Source organism: Convolutriloba macropyga, chromosome 11 (genome assembly GCF_964194025.1).
Source record: "Convolutriloba macropyga chromosome 11, txConMacr16.3, whole genome shotgun sequence".
Classification (NCBI taxonomy): Eukaryota; Metazoa; Xenacoelomorpha; order Acoela; family Convolutidae; genus Convolutriloba; species Convolutriloba macropyga.
Window position 1 is genome coordinate 44,360,740 of NC_134478.1, and position 15,679 is coordinate 44,376,418.

The 15,679-nt window shown below is 36.3% G+C and overlaps 1 protein-coding gene across 10 annotated transcripts in view; it reads left to right on the forward strand.

Annotated features, from left to right (window-relative positions):
• LOC142349443 (ras-specific guanine nucleotide-releasing factor 2-like) overlaps window positions 1-15,679 on the forward strand; it is a 233,011-nt gene that overhangs the window by 176,668 nt on the left and 40,664 nt on the right. For 7 of the 10 annotated variants that reach the window (XM_075400998.1, XM_075400995.1, XM_075401003.1 and 4 more), the window contains 5 exons: window positions 1,592-1,615; window positions 3,016-3,482; window positions 4,012-4,069; window positions 11,332-11,517; window positions 14,035-15,225. In XM_075400998.1, coding sequence (XP_075257113.1) covers window positions 1,592-1,615; window positions 3,016-3,482; window positions 4,012-4,069; window positions 11,332-11,517; window positions 14,035-15,225 — 1,926 coding nt within the window. The remainder of the gene's footprint in view (window positions 1-1,591; window positions 1,616-3,015; window positions 3,483-4,011; window positions 4,070-11,331; window positions 11,518-14,034; window positions 15,226-15,679) is intronic. The other 3 variants (XM_075401005.1, XM_075401001.1, XM_075401006.1) reach the window with 3 other exon arrangements.

Here is a 15,679-nt window from a genome sequence, read left to right on the forward strand (position 1 = left end):
CTTTCAATCCCAAGCGAGTTTATAGGAGTCATCGGCGGCCTTTTTGCGACAATCTCCTGGTTATTAGTAGATAAATAGCTTCCTATTAGACGGTAGTTTTTTGTAGGCTTGAGGTTATTGCTAATGATATTGAGGACATGTACCAAAAAATTTAAGTGAGGGATGATTTTGCATTCTGCTCAATTTTTTCCATCAGTGCAATTCTGTTGACTTGCGTCCGTGATGATTAAAAGCTTTATGTTCCTAATTGCTCTCAAGCTATGTTCAGTTTAGGTTTGTGGCCGAATTGGCCTTAATGCGATTCAATTTAAGATGTTACCTTTTTGTTTTAATTGAATGCAATTGATTTGTTTCGGGAGATGTTACTGTAAAAATCTCATTAAATGACTGAATTGAAATGTACCAAAGAGTTGTTAGAGTTTTATATTAATTGTGTTTCGTCCATTAGACGGAGCACCTTCACTTTTAGTAATTGTTGTCATTTTCTGATTATCCTATAGTGTTTTTGTTTGTGGTTATGTCATCATTGTTGTCTATTTTGTGTTGACTGGCAAATATGGAAAGTACGTCAAATTTCAAGTGAAAAGTTTCTGATCAATAGACGTCGCATCTACTCAAACGGCTACTATTTAGGGGCTCTCCTTCTTTTACTTTTTAATTCGTTTACTTTTCGTTCAGGTTTTTCTTTACACAAGTCGCAATTTCTTCGCTTGACTTCTTCTTAAAATCACTTTGTTTCAAGTGAATGAAGTTTAGATTTCAATTCAATAAATTCTGTGGTTAATGCGGTCAAAGTCATAAGAGGAAATTCAAACGAATCAAGACAAAATGTTAAAACTCTTTCATTAAGTTATAGTGAATATCAAGGTTTATTAGGGCGATTATTGGTAATAAGCTTCATAGCCTAAATTTTAGAAGCTCAATTGTTCAAGCTAACAATATATACACCAAATTAGAACCTTATTCGACTCTCTGAAAGAAAGGTTGTTAATTTGTACCGTTTCTTTTCTTTTTCAATCTGTATGGACGTCAAGAGGTCAACGGCGACTATTTTCTGGCAATTTGCCGGCTATGGAATTTTTTGTTTGGTATTTTTCTTCAGCTGTTTACATAAGTATGCTTTTGTACGTATCATTTATCATTTTCATTTTTACACTCTGTATGAAATATCTAATTTCATAAGTGCATTGGTCTTTATTGAATACAGCTCATAGTGAGATTTTAAAATTTTGCTCATGAGTCGTTTGGAAATCGAAAATTTGTAGAAAAATCCTTGATCTAGAATTTGACCCATAGTAGTTGAAATCGATTATTATCAGGAAATTCTCTTGCAAAATTTGTGAGATTAGCTTCAATTTTGCTAGAGCTCGCTAGATATTCATCCCGTCTTGCAAGATGACTATTATTTTGATTCCTTTTAACATTATGCTGAGTGTTTAAGATAGGTTTAATGATGGTCACATTCATTAGTTCATCAGTCCGCTCGTTGCCTTCATGTAATGATGAGAGAACTGACCATGTGATAATGGGTATCGAAATTGTCATTATTTTTTCTTGATTAGTTTTATGTTAGAATGTGATGTGAATTTAGTGCCGCAGTCCATTCTGAGCAGAGGCAGGTTCCATGTTATTCTACTACTCAGTCTGATTTCAAACCAGATATTAATAATATGTATATGTTCCCTCCCCCTCCTTTCCACCCCCACTGAGAATATCAAATGCAAACTGATATTTTCAACTCCACGTTAATCATTGCGATAGATTAGACCACACCACTGTGCAATGTTATGCATTTTTCGCTTTATTTGGTCGATTCGGGTAACCTATAAGAATAATCATGAATGAAGTCACCTTATTTTTTGGGAATCTGATTTACAATACGTTGAATGGCAACCTCGATGATTAATAATCTCACATAGGAAGCAACAGGGGGTGGCTACTGATTCTGTAACTGTCTGCACTTTGCATTTGACATGGTTTTGCAAATTATGGCTACCAATCCCCCAACCCCGCGAGTCGATATGTGATTCTTTCGCTCTCTACCATTCCTCCTCGTTCTTAATGGCCAATCATGAGCTTCATTCATCTTCATCGTTGATGTCCGATTCGTCCTGATACATAAAATATCTTCTCGCTTTACAATTTGCCAACCATATGTTTCATTGCAGTAACTCTTTCTTATATCTTCCCATTTGATATATAATCGAGAAATGATATTTGGGTCGAATGTAACGGTTAGGGTTAAATTTAGACGTAAGAGAAGAGAAGTTTCCGGTGACACCAATAACGGCGTCAAATATGAATATCAGTTATGAATATATAATACTAGGTGATAGTTTGTTGTATAGAACCTTGTTTTAAAGAGCTTTGTTCAAAAATCAGCTTTGTTAAGTCTTTATGGTAAACAAAAGCTTCTTTCTTCAATTCCGAATCGATATACTAGAGTACTTTTCCAAAATAAAAAAGTATTCAGAAATAGAGATTACTATTGTAATATTTGCCAAATTTCAATAACTAATTAACAGCCGGCTTCTAGTCCAATGGGGAAGATTGAGAAACAGTTGTTGTTTTTGTGATTACAAGTAATCATTCCTGTCTTTATTTGTCCTAGATTTTAGATGTATCGTACACCAGAAATCACGGTTTTTGGCCTCAAGATGTTAAGAATCATTTTCAAGTTTTAAAAACATTGATTTTAAATAGAAATCATTGCATTTTCAAAAGTACGTTTTCAAACTTTGAGTACGTTTTTCTGGCCTTTCACGAACAACAGTGACAATACCTTGTCACATTTTATTTTACGCCACTGTTGTAGGCGTTGAAAAGGCTATGCGTTACCCGTGAACAACAGTCATTTTATAGAATTGTATCCTGATACTGATCTTAAAAATGTGCCAAGGTATCTTGCTAAAAACTGATTTCTGGCTATAATTCCTCTGTCTTTGCACTTTTTAAAAAACAGCATTAGACATATCTGCGTATATGAATCACAACTGATCATTTGCACATTTTAAGCTGATGCCATAAAGCGCCGAATGGCCCAAGCGCCTCGCAATCGGATCTTCTCAGACGCTGCAGTTCCCATTGGCCAATGCAAGCCGCCAATGACATCTCAGAATTCTCAGCAAAACGAATCAAATGCTTCCAAACGTCTATCCGGTGACCAGGGGTCTATTCTTGGCTTCGGCAGAAAGTCGGAACCAAACAACAATGGCATGAACAGTTCCAACGAGGTTGAGCCACTTGTGCTCTCGGAACATGTAGGTGAATCCTCGCCGAGTAGCCCCGAAGCAGTGACGACGATGTCTGAGAGTTCAGTGTCTACAAGTACCATTAACAGTGCCGTGTCAGCCACGACCAGTAATCTAAGAGCATCGTTGAACTCTATTGGAGAGTTTGTGTCTGCAAGGAAGCAACAATTGACCTCCAAACAGCTCTCAGTTGACAGTGATGACAGTTCCTTCGTTGTATATTCCATAAAGGTGACGAAGTTTCAACATTTTAGCATACATTTGTACTAGTGGTTCAAGATGAATGAATTTAATTTAACCGAAGAATAAAAAACGATCTTATATAATTATACATTATAAGGTCCTCTTCCAGTGGGGACTATAAACGAACATGCTCCTAAGATATAGCCCTGTGCATACTTCTTCACAAGCTTGATAGACATTTAAGAATTGCTTCCTGGTTCCTTGCAAAAAAAAATTTGTTTTCAATTTCATGTGTGAACAACTAAGTGTTTTGCTCTGATTATGGTTTGTGCGGTCTAATTAAGAGGTTGGAATTTTCACAACATTGGTGGGAAAATAACAATTATTAATGATCATATTGACCCGGGGAAGGGGGAGGAAACAGTTCAAATGTCAAAGGCTTCAAGAGAGTTACATTGAGATTTTTTACAAAGATTTTTTCTTCGCTATAATAAATTTCTCTAGCTGAAACTTATGCAGAACACTTAGCGTATTTAACGTAGTTTTAGGGTAAATTTAATTAATGGTGTAAATTCAGGACTCGGACACAGAATCCCTGAGGAACGAGCGCCGCTTCTCTATGGAGTCGGTAGAAGGTATGTTACTTTTCTCTTTTTCTGCGAGCGCAAAACCTTTTGTCTACTTTAATTCCGTGCTTATTTAGATGGAAGAGCTATCAAGCTTATTTTTCTGCGCTTGTATTGTACAACTCAACGAATTTGAAATGTTTAATTGCTCTCAAACGAAGTTTGTAGCAATTATATTAGTCCTGTCGGTCTTTTTTTTATGCGATTTTTCGCTTGACCAATTTTTCGTCTGACGCTTTTGACTTTTCGTCCTCAAAAACGGGATAAACAGGTAGCGCCCAGCGGGCATTAAGTACTCTTAGAGCCTTTTAGCTCTGTTTCAGCTCAAACAGTTTTGGAGTCTTATACTTATGGTGTGAACAGCGGTTCTTAGAGGTTGAAGACCCCCCCCCCCCCACTGCTGACCCCCCCCCCCACTTTTGCCCCCCCCACCGCCCTGTTGCCCCCCACCCCCCCCCACCCAACTGTCGCCACCCCCATCGGCACCCCCGTTCACCCTCCCCCCCACCCGTGGCTAGCTACTGCCGAACAACCGCTAGCTAAAAACGCAAATTTATACTAATTTTCACAATTTTTTTCAAGATTTTTGAAAATTTTTGTCAGTTTTTTAAGTTTTTTCAGCCTTAGCAGCCTTAGGTGTCAAGGAATCCACTCTAGGATTTGATAATAGGTTATTGAATAGTTTCTAGTGGTAATAGAATGGTTTCAACATTTCAACACAGCGAATTTTTTGCATTTTTTTGATAAATTTTGCAAATTTTTTCAATGTTTTTGAAAGTTTTTGTCGTTTTTTTATGTTTATCCAGCCTCAAGAGCCAAGGAACTTCCTCGAGGGTTTAATAATAGGTTACTATGGAGTTTCTAGAAGTAATGGAATCATTTTCAAGATTTAAACATCACGAATTTTAGCATTTTTTTTGACAAAAATTGCTATATTTTTTAAAATTTTTTGACATATATTTTCATTATTCAAGATTTTTCAGCCTCAGGGTTCAGACAACCTCCTGAAGGGTTTGATAATACGTTGCTGCATAGTTTCTAGTGGTAATAGAATGTTTTTGAACATTTGAACATCACGATTTTTAGCAATTGTTGGATAAAACTTGAATTTTTTTTTCAAATTTTTCAAAATTTGTCATTATCTAAGTTCTTTCAGCCCCAAGAAACCTCGTATAGGCTTTGATAATAGGTTACTGAACAATTTTTATTGCGATAGAATAGTTTTGAACTTTTTAATATCACAAATTTTATCGATTTTTTGATAAAACTTATGATTTTTTCAATTTTTTTTTGAAATTTTTGTCATTTTATTTGCAGTTTTTGAGTCCTTTTTTGAGTTTAACGATTAATACTGGCCAACGAAGCTTTTTAAGTCTTGCAGATAGGTTACATGACAAAAATCCAGAGGCAAAAAACGTTCTTTGAACATTTTCGTCACTGCGAAATGTGGAAAGTTTTCTTCTGAATTTTGCACTTTCAGTTTGTTATATGATTTAGTTACTAACAAGGCTAGAATCTCATGGAAAAAATTTCTAGCTATCTCTCTTTCTCTCTCTGTGTGTGTGTGTGTGTTGGTTGGCGTTTCTTTCCTTTTCTTTCTCGCTCACGTTTTACCTCGCACTCTCTCTCTCTCTCTCCTTAACTCTTTTGTTGACTTCAGCGGCTGTTATGTGGCGTGATAATATCGTCTATTTCCCTAGCCTCACGCCTCTTCAATCAAGCGAAAGCTAACCTCACTAAACAGTGGCTAGGTGCTGACAACCGCCCGCCGGTCGTTTGAGAGCAATTCGCCCGACGTTAGTCGGTTATGTTTTTAATTGCTCTCAAACCAAGTTTGTAGCAATTATATTCAGTCCTGTGGTCTTTTTAATGCGATTTTTTGCTTGACTGATTTTTCGCCTGCCAGACTTTTTTAACTTTTGGCCCTCAAAAACTGGATAAACCGGTAAAACCCGGAGGGCATTGAGTGGCTGAGCATCTCTTAGAGCCCTAAGCGTTTTTAATCTCTAAGTCTGCAATTCACCGAAACTGTTTTCAAGAGACTATTTCATGGTGTAAAGGGTGGTTCTTAATCATAAAAGTGTGTTAATCGTAATGTTCTGACCTGCTCTCGAATTGTAAAAAAAATCAATTGGAAGAACTAATGTGTCCGCTCTCCGTTTGAGCAGTGTTCTCCGATTTTGAAACCACGATGAACCGTTTTTGTAAACAGCAATTCAAACAGTAATTGTAAACACGACAAACCAATCACTACCGAGTTCTATTGACAATTGTTTGTGAAGCTACAAGTTGAGCGGACATGTATTTCTGTGCTCTTGGTTTTGTCAAAGTGTGGTTATTTTCTTGCCGAAGTCGCAGCTTTTGTTTATTTGAAGTTGACTTTTTTCGAACATTGAACTGTTTTTGAAGTTTCAGTTTTAATATTTAGAGAGAACCTTTACTTTCCTTACTTTAAGGTAAAAATTTTGACAAATTCTGACCTTTAATTGTCCCCCGACCCCTTCTAATCAAAGGTCCTGTCCTTAGCAGGGCCAATTCGCCTGCTTCCGAACCGCACTTCCTCTGCCTACCTACCAGTTTCTCTACCTAACCAAACTTCCATGCACGAACCCCGCCTCTTATCAGCTTCTGTTTGGAAATATTTTTCAGTTATATGGGGCCATAGGCTTTTAGGTAGCCTGAAGGGGTCTGGGCTAGATTGTAAGTTAAAAAGTCTAGTTTGCCCAAAAGTATTGTATGATGCGTATTTTTAATAGCCGTCGTCAACCTCTCAACGGCTATTATTTAGGCGCTCTCCTTTTTTAAATTCGCTTTACCTTTTGATCTCGTTTTTCGTTTTACATAACTAACGATTTTCAAGTTTGACTTCTGACTTACCTCACTCACTGTTTCAGCTGAATGGTTTTTAAATCCATTCACTCAATGAATTACGCAAGATAGTGCATTTTTCAAGTGCATTAGTGTTTTTTCAAGTTTCTATAGCATTTGAGAATGCCTCTTGTCCAAAATTAGTTGTTTTTGATGCATGTTGATGTTTCTGATATTAGTTTTTGGTCATTTTAGCAAAAATAATTGAGTATTTTTTATGAAGGTTTCTGCAAATTTTCGAGTTCTTTTTTGCTGAAATCTTCTGAATGTTTGCTTTTTGCTACTTTCTACTCTGCATATCCAAAAATTATGGAAAACAACATGATGGCAGTTGATGCATAATTTCTGCCTAATTTTTGTTGCAACTTTACGGCGAATGTTTGTGGTTTTGTTCTTCATTTCCTTTCTCCTACTCCGTTTTCTCTACTCGAAATTTTGTGTTGGGTTTTTCTCTCAATTTGCACTGGTTCAACAAAATAGAATTAAAAGTATCTGATGGGTTTTTGCCAAAATTTGTTTTTTAAACTTGCAACTCAATGTGAAATTTTTATTACAGGTTTTATTGTCTTTTCTGGTCAGATACTTCTTCATTGTTCTTTCTCATTTTTTTTGTTTTAAAGTGATTAGTTTTATTCAGTAGGATAAGCATTTTGTTAGTTATTGCGGTCACTCAGTAGAATAAGCTTTATGTTAGGGGCGTTATTTTTTTCTTCGAGTCGTTTCCGGAATTCTTTCGGCTAGGTTTTTTTTGCTTCGCTTTAACTTTTGATCACGTTTTTTGTTTTACATAAGTCTCGACCTTCGCGTTTGACTTTTGAATTACCTCACTCACTTTTTCAAGTGAATGGTTTTTAAATCCATTCACTCGATGAATTACGCAAGATAGTGCATTTTTCAAGTGCATTAGTTTTTTTTTCAAGTTTTTATAGCGTTTGAGGATGCCTCTTGTCCAAAATTAGTTGTTTTTGATGCATGTTGATGTTTCTGATATTAGTTTTTGGTCATTTTAGCAAAGGTAATTGAGTATTTTTTATGAAGGTTTTCGCGATTTTTCATGTTCTTTTTGTGCTGAAATCTTCTGATTGTGTGTTTGTTGCTACTTTCTACTGTGCATAGCCGCAAATTATTGAAAATTACATAATGGCACTTGTTGCATAATTTTGTGGCTAATTTTTGTTGCAACTTAACGGAGAATGTTTGTGGTTTTGTTCTTCATTTCCTTTCTCTTACCTCTGTTTTCTCTACTCGAAATTTTGTGATGGGTTTTTCTCTCAATTTGCACTGGTTCAACAAAATAGAATTAAACGTATCTGATGGGTTTTTGCCGAAATTTGTTTTTCTTGTAACTTGCAACTCAATGTGGAATTTTTATCACAGGTTTTACCGTCTTTTCTGGTCAGATACTTCTCCATTGTTCTTTCTCTTTTTCTTGTTTTAAAGTGTTTAGTTTTATTCAGTAGGATAAGCATTTTGTTAGTTATTGTGGTCACTCAGTAGAATAAGCTTTGTTAGGGGCGTTATTTTTTTTCTTCGAGTCGTTTCCGAAATTCTTTCGGCTATGTTTTTTTGCTTCGCTTTACCTTTTGATCACGTTTTTCGTTTTACATAAGTCACGACCTTCGTGTTTGACTTTTGACTTATCTCACTCACTTTTTCAAGTGAATGGTTTTTAAATCCATTCACTCGATGAATTATGCAAGATAGTGCTTTTTTCAATTGCATTAGTGTTTTTTCAAGTTTTTATAGCGTTTGAGGATGCCTCTTGTCCAAAATTAGTTGTTTTTGATGCATGTTGATGTTTCTGATATTAGTTTTTAGTCATTTTAGCAAAGTTAATTGAGTATTTTTCATGAAGGTTTCTGCGTTTTTCCGTGTTTTTTTTTGCAGAAATCTTCTGATTGTGTTTTTTGCTAGTTTCTACTGCATTTCTGCAAATTATGGAAAACCACATAATGTCACTTGATGCATAATTTTGTGGCTAATTTTTTTGCAACTTATGGGAGAATGTTTGTGGTTTCGTTCTTCTTTTCCTTTCTCTTACCTCCGTTTTCTCTACTCGAAATTTTGTGTTGGGTTTTTCTCTCGGTTTGCACTGGTTCAACAAAATAGAATTAAACGTATCTGATGGGTTTTTGCCAAAATTTGTTCTTTAAACTTGCAACTCAATGTGGAATTTTTATCACAGGTTTTACCGTCTTTTCTGGTCAGATACTTCTCCATTGTTCTTTCTCTTTTTCTTGTTTTAAAGTGTTTAGTTTTATTCAGTAGGATAAGCATTTTGTTAGTTATTGTGGTCACTCAGTAGAATAAGCTTTGTTAGGGGCGTTATTTTTTTTCTTCGAGTCGTTTCCGAAATTCTTTCGGCTATGTTTTTTTGCTTCGCTTTACCTTTTGATCACGTTTTTCGTTTTACATAAGTCACGACCTTCGTGTTTGACTTTTGACTTATCTCACTCACTTTTTCAAGTGAATGGTTTTTAAATCCATTCACTCGATGAATTATGCAAGATAGTGCTTTTTTCAATTGCATTAGTGTTTTTTCAAGTTTTTATAGCGTTTGAGGATGCCTCTTGTCCAAAATTAGTTGTTTTTGATGCATGTTGATGTTTCTGATATTAGTTTTTAGTCATTTTAGCAAAGTTAATTGAGTATTTTTCATGAAGGTTTCTGCGTTTTTCCGTGTTTTTTTTTTGCAGAAATCTTCTGATTGTGTTTTTTGCTAGTTTCTACTGCATTTCTGCAAATTATGGAAAACCACATAATGTCACTTGATGCATAATTTTGTGGCTAATTTTTTTGCAACTTATGGGAGAATGTTTGTGGTTTCGTTCTTCTTTTCCTTTCTCTTACCTCCGTTTTCTCTACTCGAAATTTTGTGTTGGGTTTTTCTCTCGGTTTGCACTGGTTCAACAAAATAGAATTAAACGTATCTGATGGGTTTTTGCCAAAACTTGTTCTTTAAACTTGCAACTCAATGTGAAATTTTTATCACAGGTTTTGTCGTCTTTTCTGGTCAGATACTTTTTCATTGTTCTTTCTAATTTTCTTGTTTTAAAGTGTTTAGTTTTATTCAGTAGGATAGGCATTTTGTTAGTTGTTGTGGTCACTCAGTAGAATAAGCTTTATGTTAGTTAGGGGCGTTATTTTTTTTTCTTCGAGTCATTTCCGAAATTCTTCTAGCTATGTTTTTTTTACCGCGCTTTTCCCGCTTTTTCTTTTGATCACGTTTTTCGTTTTACTTAAGTCACGATTTTCACGTTTGATTTTTGACTTTCCTCACTCACCTTTTCAGGTGATTGTTTTTTAAATCCATTCACTGGATTAATTACGCAAGATAGTGAATACAGTCAGGGAATACAGTCAGGGTCAAAAGAGGAAAATCAAAAGAGACGGGATGAACCGATAAAGCCGGGTCATCAAGTCATTGAGAATTAGGTTATCAAAGTTCATTGCTAGCTGACATTGGCAGTGTTTGCTAGCTGACATTGGTTTTAGATTTTTAGCATTAAGTTTAGAAGCTGAATTATCATATTTTAGAATCCAACTGAAACTGCACGCCGAGTTAGAACTCTTTTTGACTCTGAAAAAAATTGAAAAAAGTTTGGTCTATTTATCTCTTTTCTTCTTTTTCTGTTTCAATCCCGATGTGCATCAAGCGCGTCAACGGCGGCTCTTTTCCGGCAATCTGTCATTTTTCGTTTTTGTTTTGTTTGTTTTTGTTTCAAGATTGAGATTTTTAGCTGATTTCTGTGAATAAATTTTGACGATATAAATGTCGTTCTAGGAAAAAAAGTATATTGCTTTCTGGAGCTATCCATTTTTTTTGTATGGGAAGACTTCGATTTCTCTTTAAAGTGGGTCCCTCAAGTCATTTTTGCTAATGAACCTTTTTCAAATATTTGGGGCAGTATCTGATTCTGTCAAAATTACATATATTTCTCGTTTATATAACGGGGGATGATTTCAAAGTTGAAACTCAATGTATATTGAATTTGAACCCAAGTGTATCATTTAATAATTTAATATGAAGCGTTCTACCTCAAATTTTTATTATTCGCTCTCAATCCAGTTTCGAACCGGTCTCAATCCAGTCTCAAAATCTCTATTTTACTGTCAGAAGGATGCCTATATACCGAGCTGAGCTGCTAATGATCGATTTCAAGCCTAATTATTCGCCATTATTTGGCAGAACCATCGCTTTTCCATAGGGAAGATGACCGCCTAGTTTCAGTACGCTCGTACTACTTTGTTCTTATAGCCTTGCTGCATCGTGATTTAAAAGCAAAATCATTCGAGATTAAATTCTGTCCCATGACAATCTGGTCTTCAAAAAATTTTTGTACAGGACCATTGGATCCACACAATTGGATCCCCATAAGACCTAGATCTTAATCTTGTTTCAGAGACGGAGAAGAATATCATCGAGAGAGTGAAAGAGGTGGCTCTGAAGATATCCGAGTCCTCTTTCAATAACAGCAACAACAACCATTCCAATAACAATCACAATATCAACAACAATAACAATCACACTGGTGGCATTAACTCACACAACCATTCATCATCATCTGACCAGTTTGAAAAGTCACTCTGTAAGTCATCTAGATAACTTTCTCTGCCTCCATTCGAACTGATTCCTTTTCCTCATGAACAAAAATCCGACTGGACGTTTGAACGTATTAATGAGTGTTTTAATTCTAATAGTGGTTTATATGGCATACTAAGAGGTTGTACTAGCCATCACTATTTATAGATACCATTCTGAAAACTGCAAAAGTATCAGTTATGAATGATAATGTACTCTACCCATGGGGAAAAGGAAACAGTTGCACACACTATTACTATCGCATGTCACTGTTTCGCAATTCAAAGTTATCATTATTATCATATCATTCGTATAATAGAGCACAGCGGAGTAATTTGTGTCAGAACAATAAAATATCGTGATATTTCCTTCTTTCTAAAAAGATGCATTTCCACTTTTTAATCTAAATGGGTTGGTGATGTACGCTAAATGATTTACCAGTCAGTGTTACTATGGTTTTACGCTAGTTTATTAATAGCCGCCGTCAGCCTCTCAAACGGCTATTATTTAGGCGCTCTCCTTTTTACGACTCGAAGAGGAGTATTGGTTTTCTTAAATTTTTTAAACCGCGAGTAATATTTGTTCAGGCGGCATTTTGACATAATACTGAAAGTGAGTAAAATTGCCGTGTGAACTAACTTTTTCTGAGAGAGAGAAGATTTATGTTCATGCGCTGTGTTCAGTGAATGACTTCATGACTTTGAAAAGAGTTTTTGAGAGATTGGCGCATATAGATGACAGTTTTTAGCCGTGTTTTTGTCCATTTGACAATTTTTTTTTAATAGCCGCGAAGTGATAGCTGAGGCTATTATTGGCCTTCTCTTGATTTTTTATTTGTTTCGTCAAGATTTGACGACCATATGACGTCACAACCACTTCAAATCTGTTTTTTTTGTTCATTTCAACTGAATTAGCGGAGTGAGTTTTTTGTTCATTTGCGTGATTAAATTTTTGGTCACACATGATTAACCTCACTCTCAAAAATGAGTTGCTCACTCCGGAATTGACTTTTATTTACTTTATTTCAAAGAGACAAGGTCAAATGGGTGTGTGTCAGTCTAAATGATGGTTATTTGAAAGCAGCTAATAGAGGCAGCAAAAACTTATACAGATTTTTAATCAAAACATAACATATCCTCCTTCAATGAAAAGACGATTTTTTTGGTCTGTCGTTTTTACTGTTTTTTTTGAGACTTCAGATCTACGAAGCTATTGCGGCTATTTTCTGGCAATCTGCCAGCTGTGTTTGTAACTTGGTTTTTTGTAGAAGTAAATTTTGATCGATGTCGCATGAATATGCAACCATCTGAAATCGATACCACAATGTTTCTGAGAGCTTAATAATGCGTTTCAATTGCAAACTTGGCCCATATTTCTCAATTTTTTTTGTCCCTTTTTGGATTTTTTAATCAATTTTGTTCATATTTGGCCCTTGCTGACATTTTTAGAAAAAGTAGTAAATATGTCAGAGTCAGATTGATAATTCTTGAATTGGACGCCTCTCTTTGTCGTGAGGTGTTTTTGTTTTATAAACTTGTACACATATTAATGCGATTTTGGCTATTTTTAACAAAATTTTTGTTATTTTTGTTGGTACTTTGAGTTTATTTACTATTAAAAGTCTTTTGGTGCACCATCGGTGTTTTGGGTTCGTTTTCTTGCTAATTGATTAGTTCCGCGCTCAATAAATTGAGTTTGCTCTTTAATATTTAATTTTAGTGAAAATTAGTTTGAAGTCATAGAATAAGAAGAAATGTCGAATCTAAAATTTTTTTGGTCACTTTTGTTGGCTGCGTCGATTTTTTCGTCAACTCATTTCTGTATCTATTTCTCTCTAAATTCAACGACACACAAGTTAGTATTCAGCAGGCTGTCTGCTATGTCAAACTTAAGTGTTTAATGACAAGTTATCATTCTTTGCGCCCCTGTGCTCTGTTTAATATCGAAAAATTCGTTGAATATGTGTAATTGAAAGGCATCATCGTAATACGTATTATGGCGTTGTTTTTCTTACTTCTGATGGTTGGAAATATATTTAAAAACTGGAGGATTAGATGTCAAATTTAACAGAAGATAGATAGAACTCATCGTAGATTCTTCAGTGTATGTCTGTTCATATAATTCATGCACTGTTTGTCGTTGTTCTTTATCAATACGCGAGCATTGTGTCAATGTTGCAATCAAAATAGTAGCAAGTGAATAGTCCATTTTTTTTAAAATCAGAATAAATTTACCTGTTATAATTTTATTATATTTCCCTAACCAAAATATTCAGTTTCAGCGCTGGCGGATGTTGTAAGGCCTTATCCTATTCTAGTGATTGATTAATTGTAGCTAAGGTAGTGTCGCTAGCATTTTGTGTTAACAATTTTTCGTAGATGGGTATGTTAACTGTTACTCTCATTCATAAAGATTTCTAAAGTTGCGGCGCCATTAATGTGAAAAATACTGAAGCTCTTCATTTTATGTCAATTACTCTAGTGACGTTTAGCGAGTGTATGTTGTTTTGTTTGTTATCGTGCAGTGGTGAAAATGAAGGGCCTCGTTTCGAGGACTTTCAGTAGCTCAGCTACGCATGGACTGCTCTCACCACAGCCGGCAGTTCCTGCAGCAGTCGTAGCGACCGCTGGTCAAAGTTGCAACTCTGCCTTGTACTGCAGCTGCAAGAACCCCGCCAATTTTTATCACTCTTTCTCAAACCCATCACCTACCTCAAACCCTGCCCGATCCCTCAACTGTAGACTAAGCGTGCCTCCGGAACTGATGACATGCTCGGGCTTCGGCAGTCCAGGAGTGCCAACGCAAAGAGCAACGAACGAGCACTCGTCTGAATATGAGTGTTGCTGTTGTTGTACCGCAGATTCTATCTCGGGAACTTTGTCGTCTTCCGACAACACCTTATGCAACGCTCCGATTGCTTCCAATATTACGTCATCAATGTCTCAATCTCAACATTCACTGCGGGGACCAAACGCGGATAGAGGTCAAAGAGACCAAAGTGAATCCCGTTTGACCTCTGCTGAACGACCTCCAGGTGAACTGAGGACGAGAAACGTGAGCTTTTCCCAATCGGTGACAACATTTGAGCAATCATCCGAAGAACGATTGTCACCCACGACATCTAGAATACACAATCGCCAAAACCCCTACAGTAACCTATCAACAAACTCTGAAAGTACGCAGCCTGCTTGCAAATGTTCTTGTCATGACATTTCTCGCTTGAATTGTGCACGAAATAGACATAATTTGAGAACCAATTGGATGCCGCGATTCCATATACCTGTGGAATCTTCATTTTCATACCCGTTTTCATCTCAAGCTCATAAACCCAACAAAAGACCCAACTCTTTATCGTCAGAAAGACGCAGGACCACTAGTAGTAGTAAAGACCAAAAGTCCCCCTTGAGTGCTAAAAGCGAACACTCTTCTTCCTGTACTAGCTATAGCCCCCCAGCATTCTTTTCACATCCATGCTCACCACCCTGTTCTGGACCTGACGCTGTTACCTGTACATGTAATATGTCCCCAAACACTTCAACCCCCTCCCATATTTGCCATGATAGTAGCAATGCACCATCATCTCTGGCTGCTAGTGAGTCTCTGTCTTTCTTCTATGGCTTCAACTATGACCTCTATCATGGCCAATGTCCTCCCTGCGCGACAGCAGCCGCGGCATTTCATCGAATGGGGTGTGATGGCTATGGTGGTGATACAGGTTTGTCATCACTACTCACTGCTACTCCCTGCTTCTTCTTATAGTCTGATTGAGGTCGAAAGGTCATTGTCTCAAACAGCTGCAGTCGCTTCCGTCTGTCTGTGTGCTTCTTCTCTTTCAAGTGTTGCCTAACTGATTGACTTTTAATCAGATTGATTATCTGCTAATTGCTTCTAATGCATTTTGTTTTAGATCTGCTTCTAGTTACCTACGCCTATTTGTTTTCTGTTAGATTTTTTGTGAACCAAGATATACGCGTGGACAACGTAAACCGCAGTTTTTACCTAAATCATGTTATTGGTTTTTGCGTAATCTAAAATGCTCAGAAATTAAACCTGTTGCGAAAACAAAAGCGATTGTAGATTAAGCTAGAAGAAGGCCCTGGCAGCGAAATGGATAATGGTTCGAAATAATAGTTTAGGTTTGTAGCAATTATATTTGTCCTGTTGTCTTT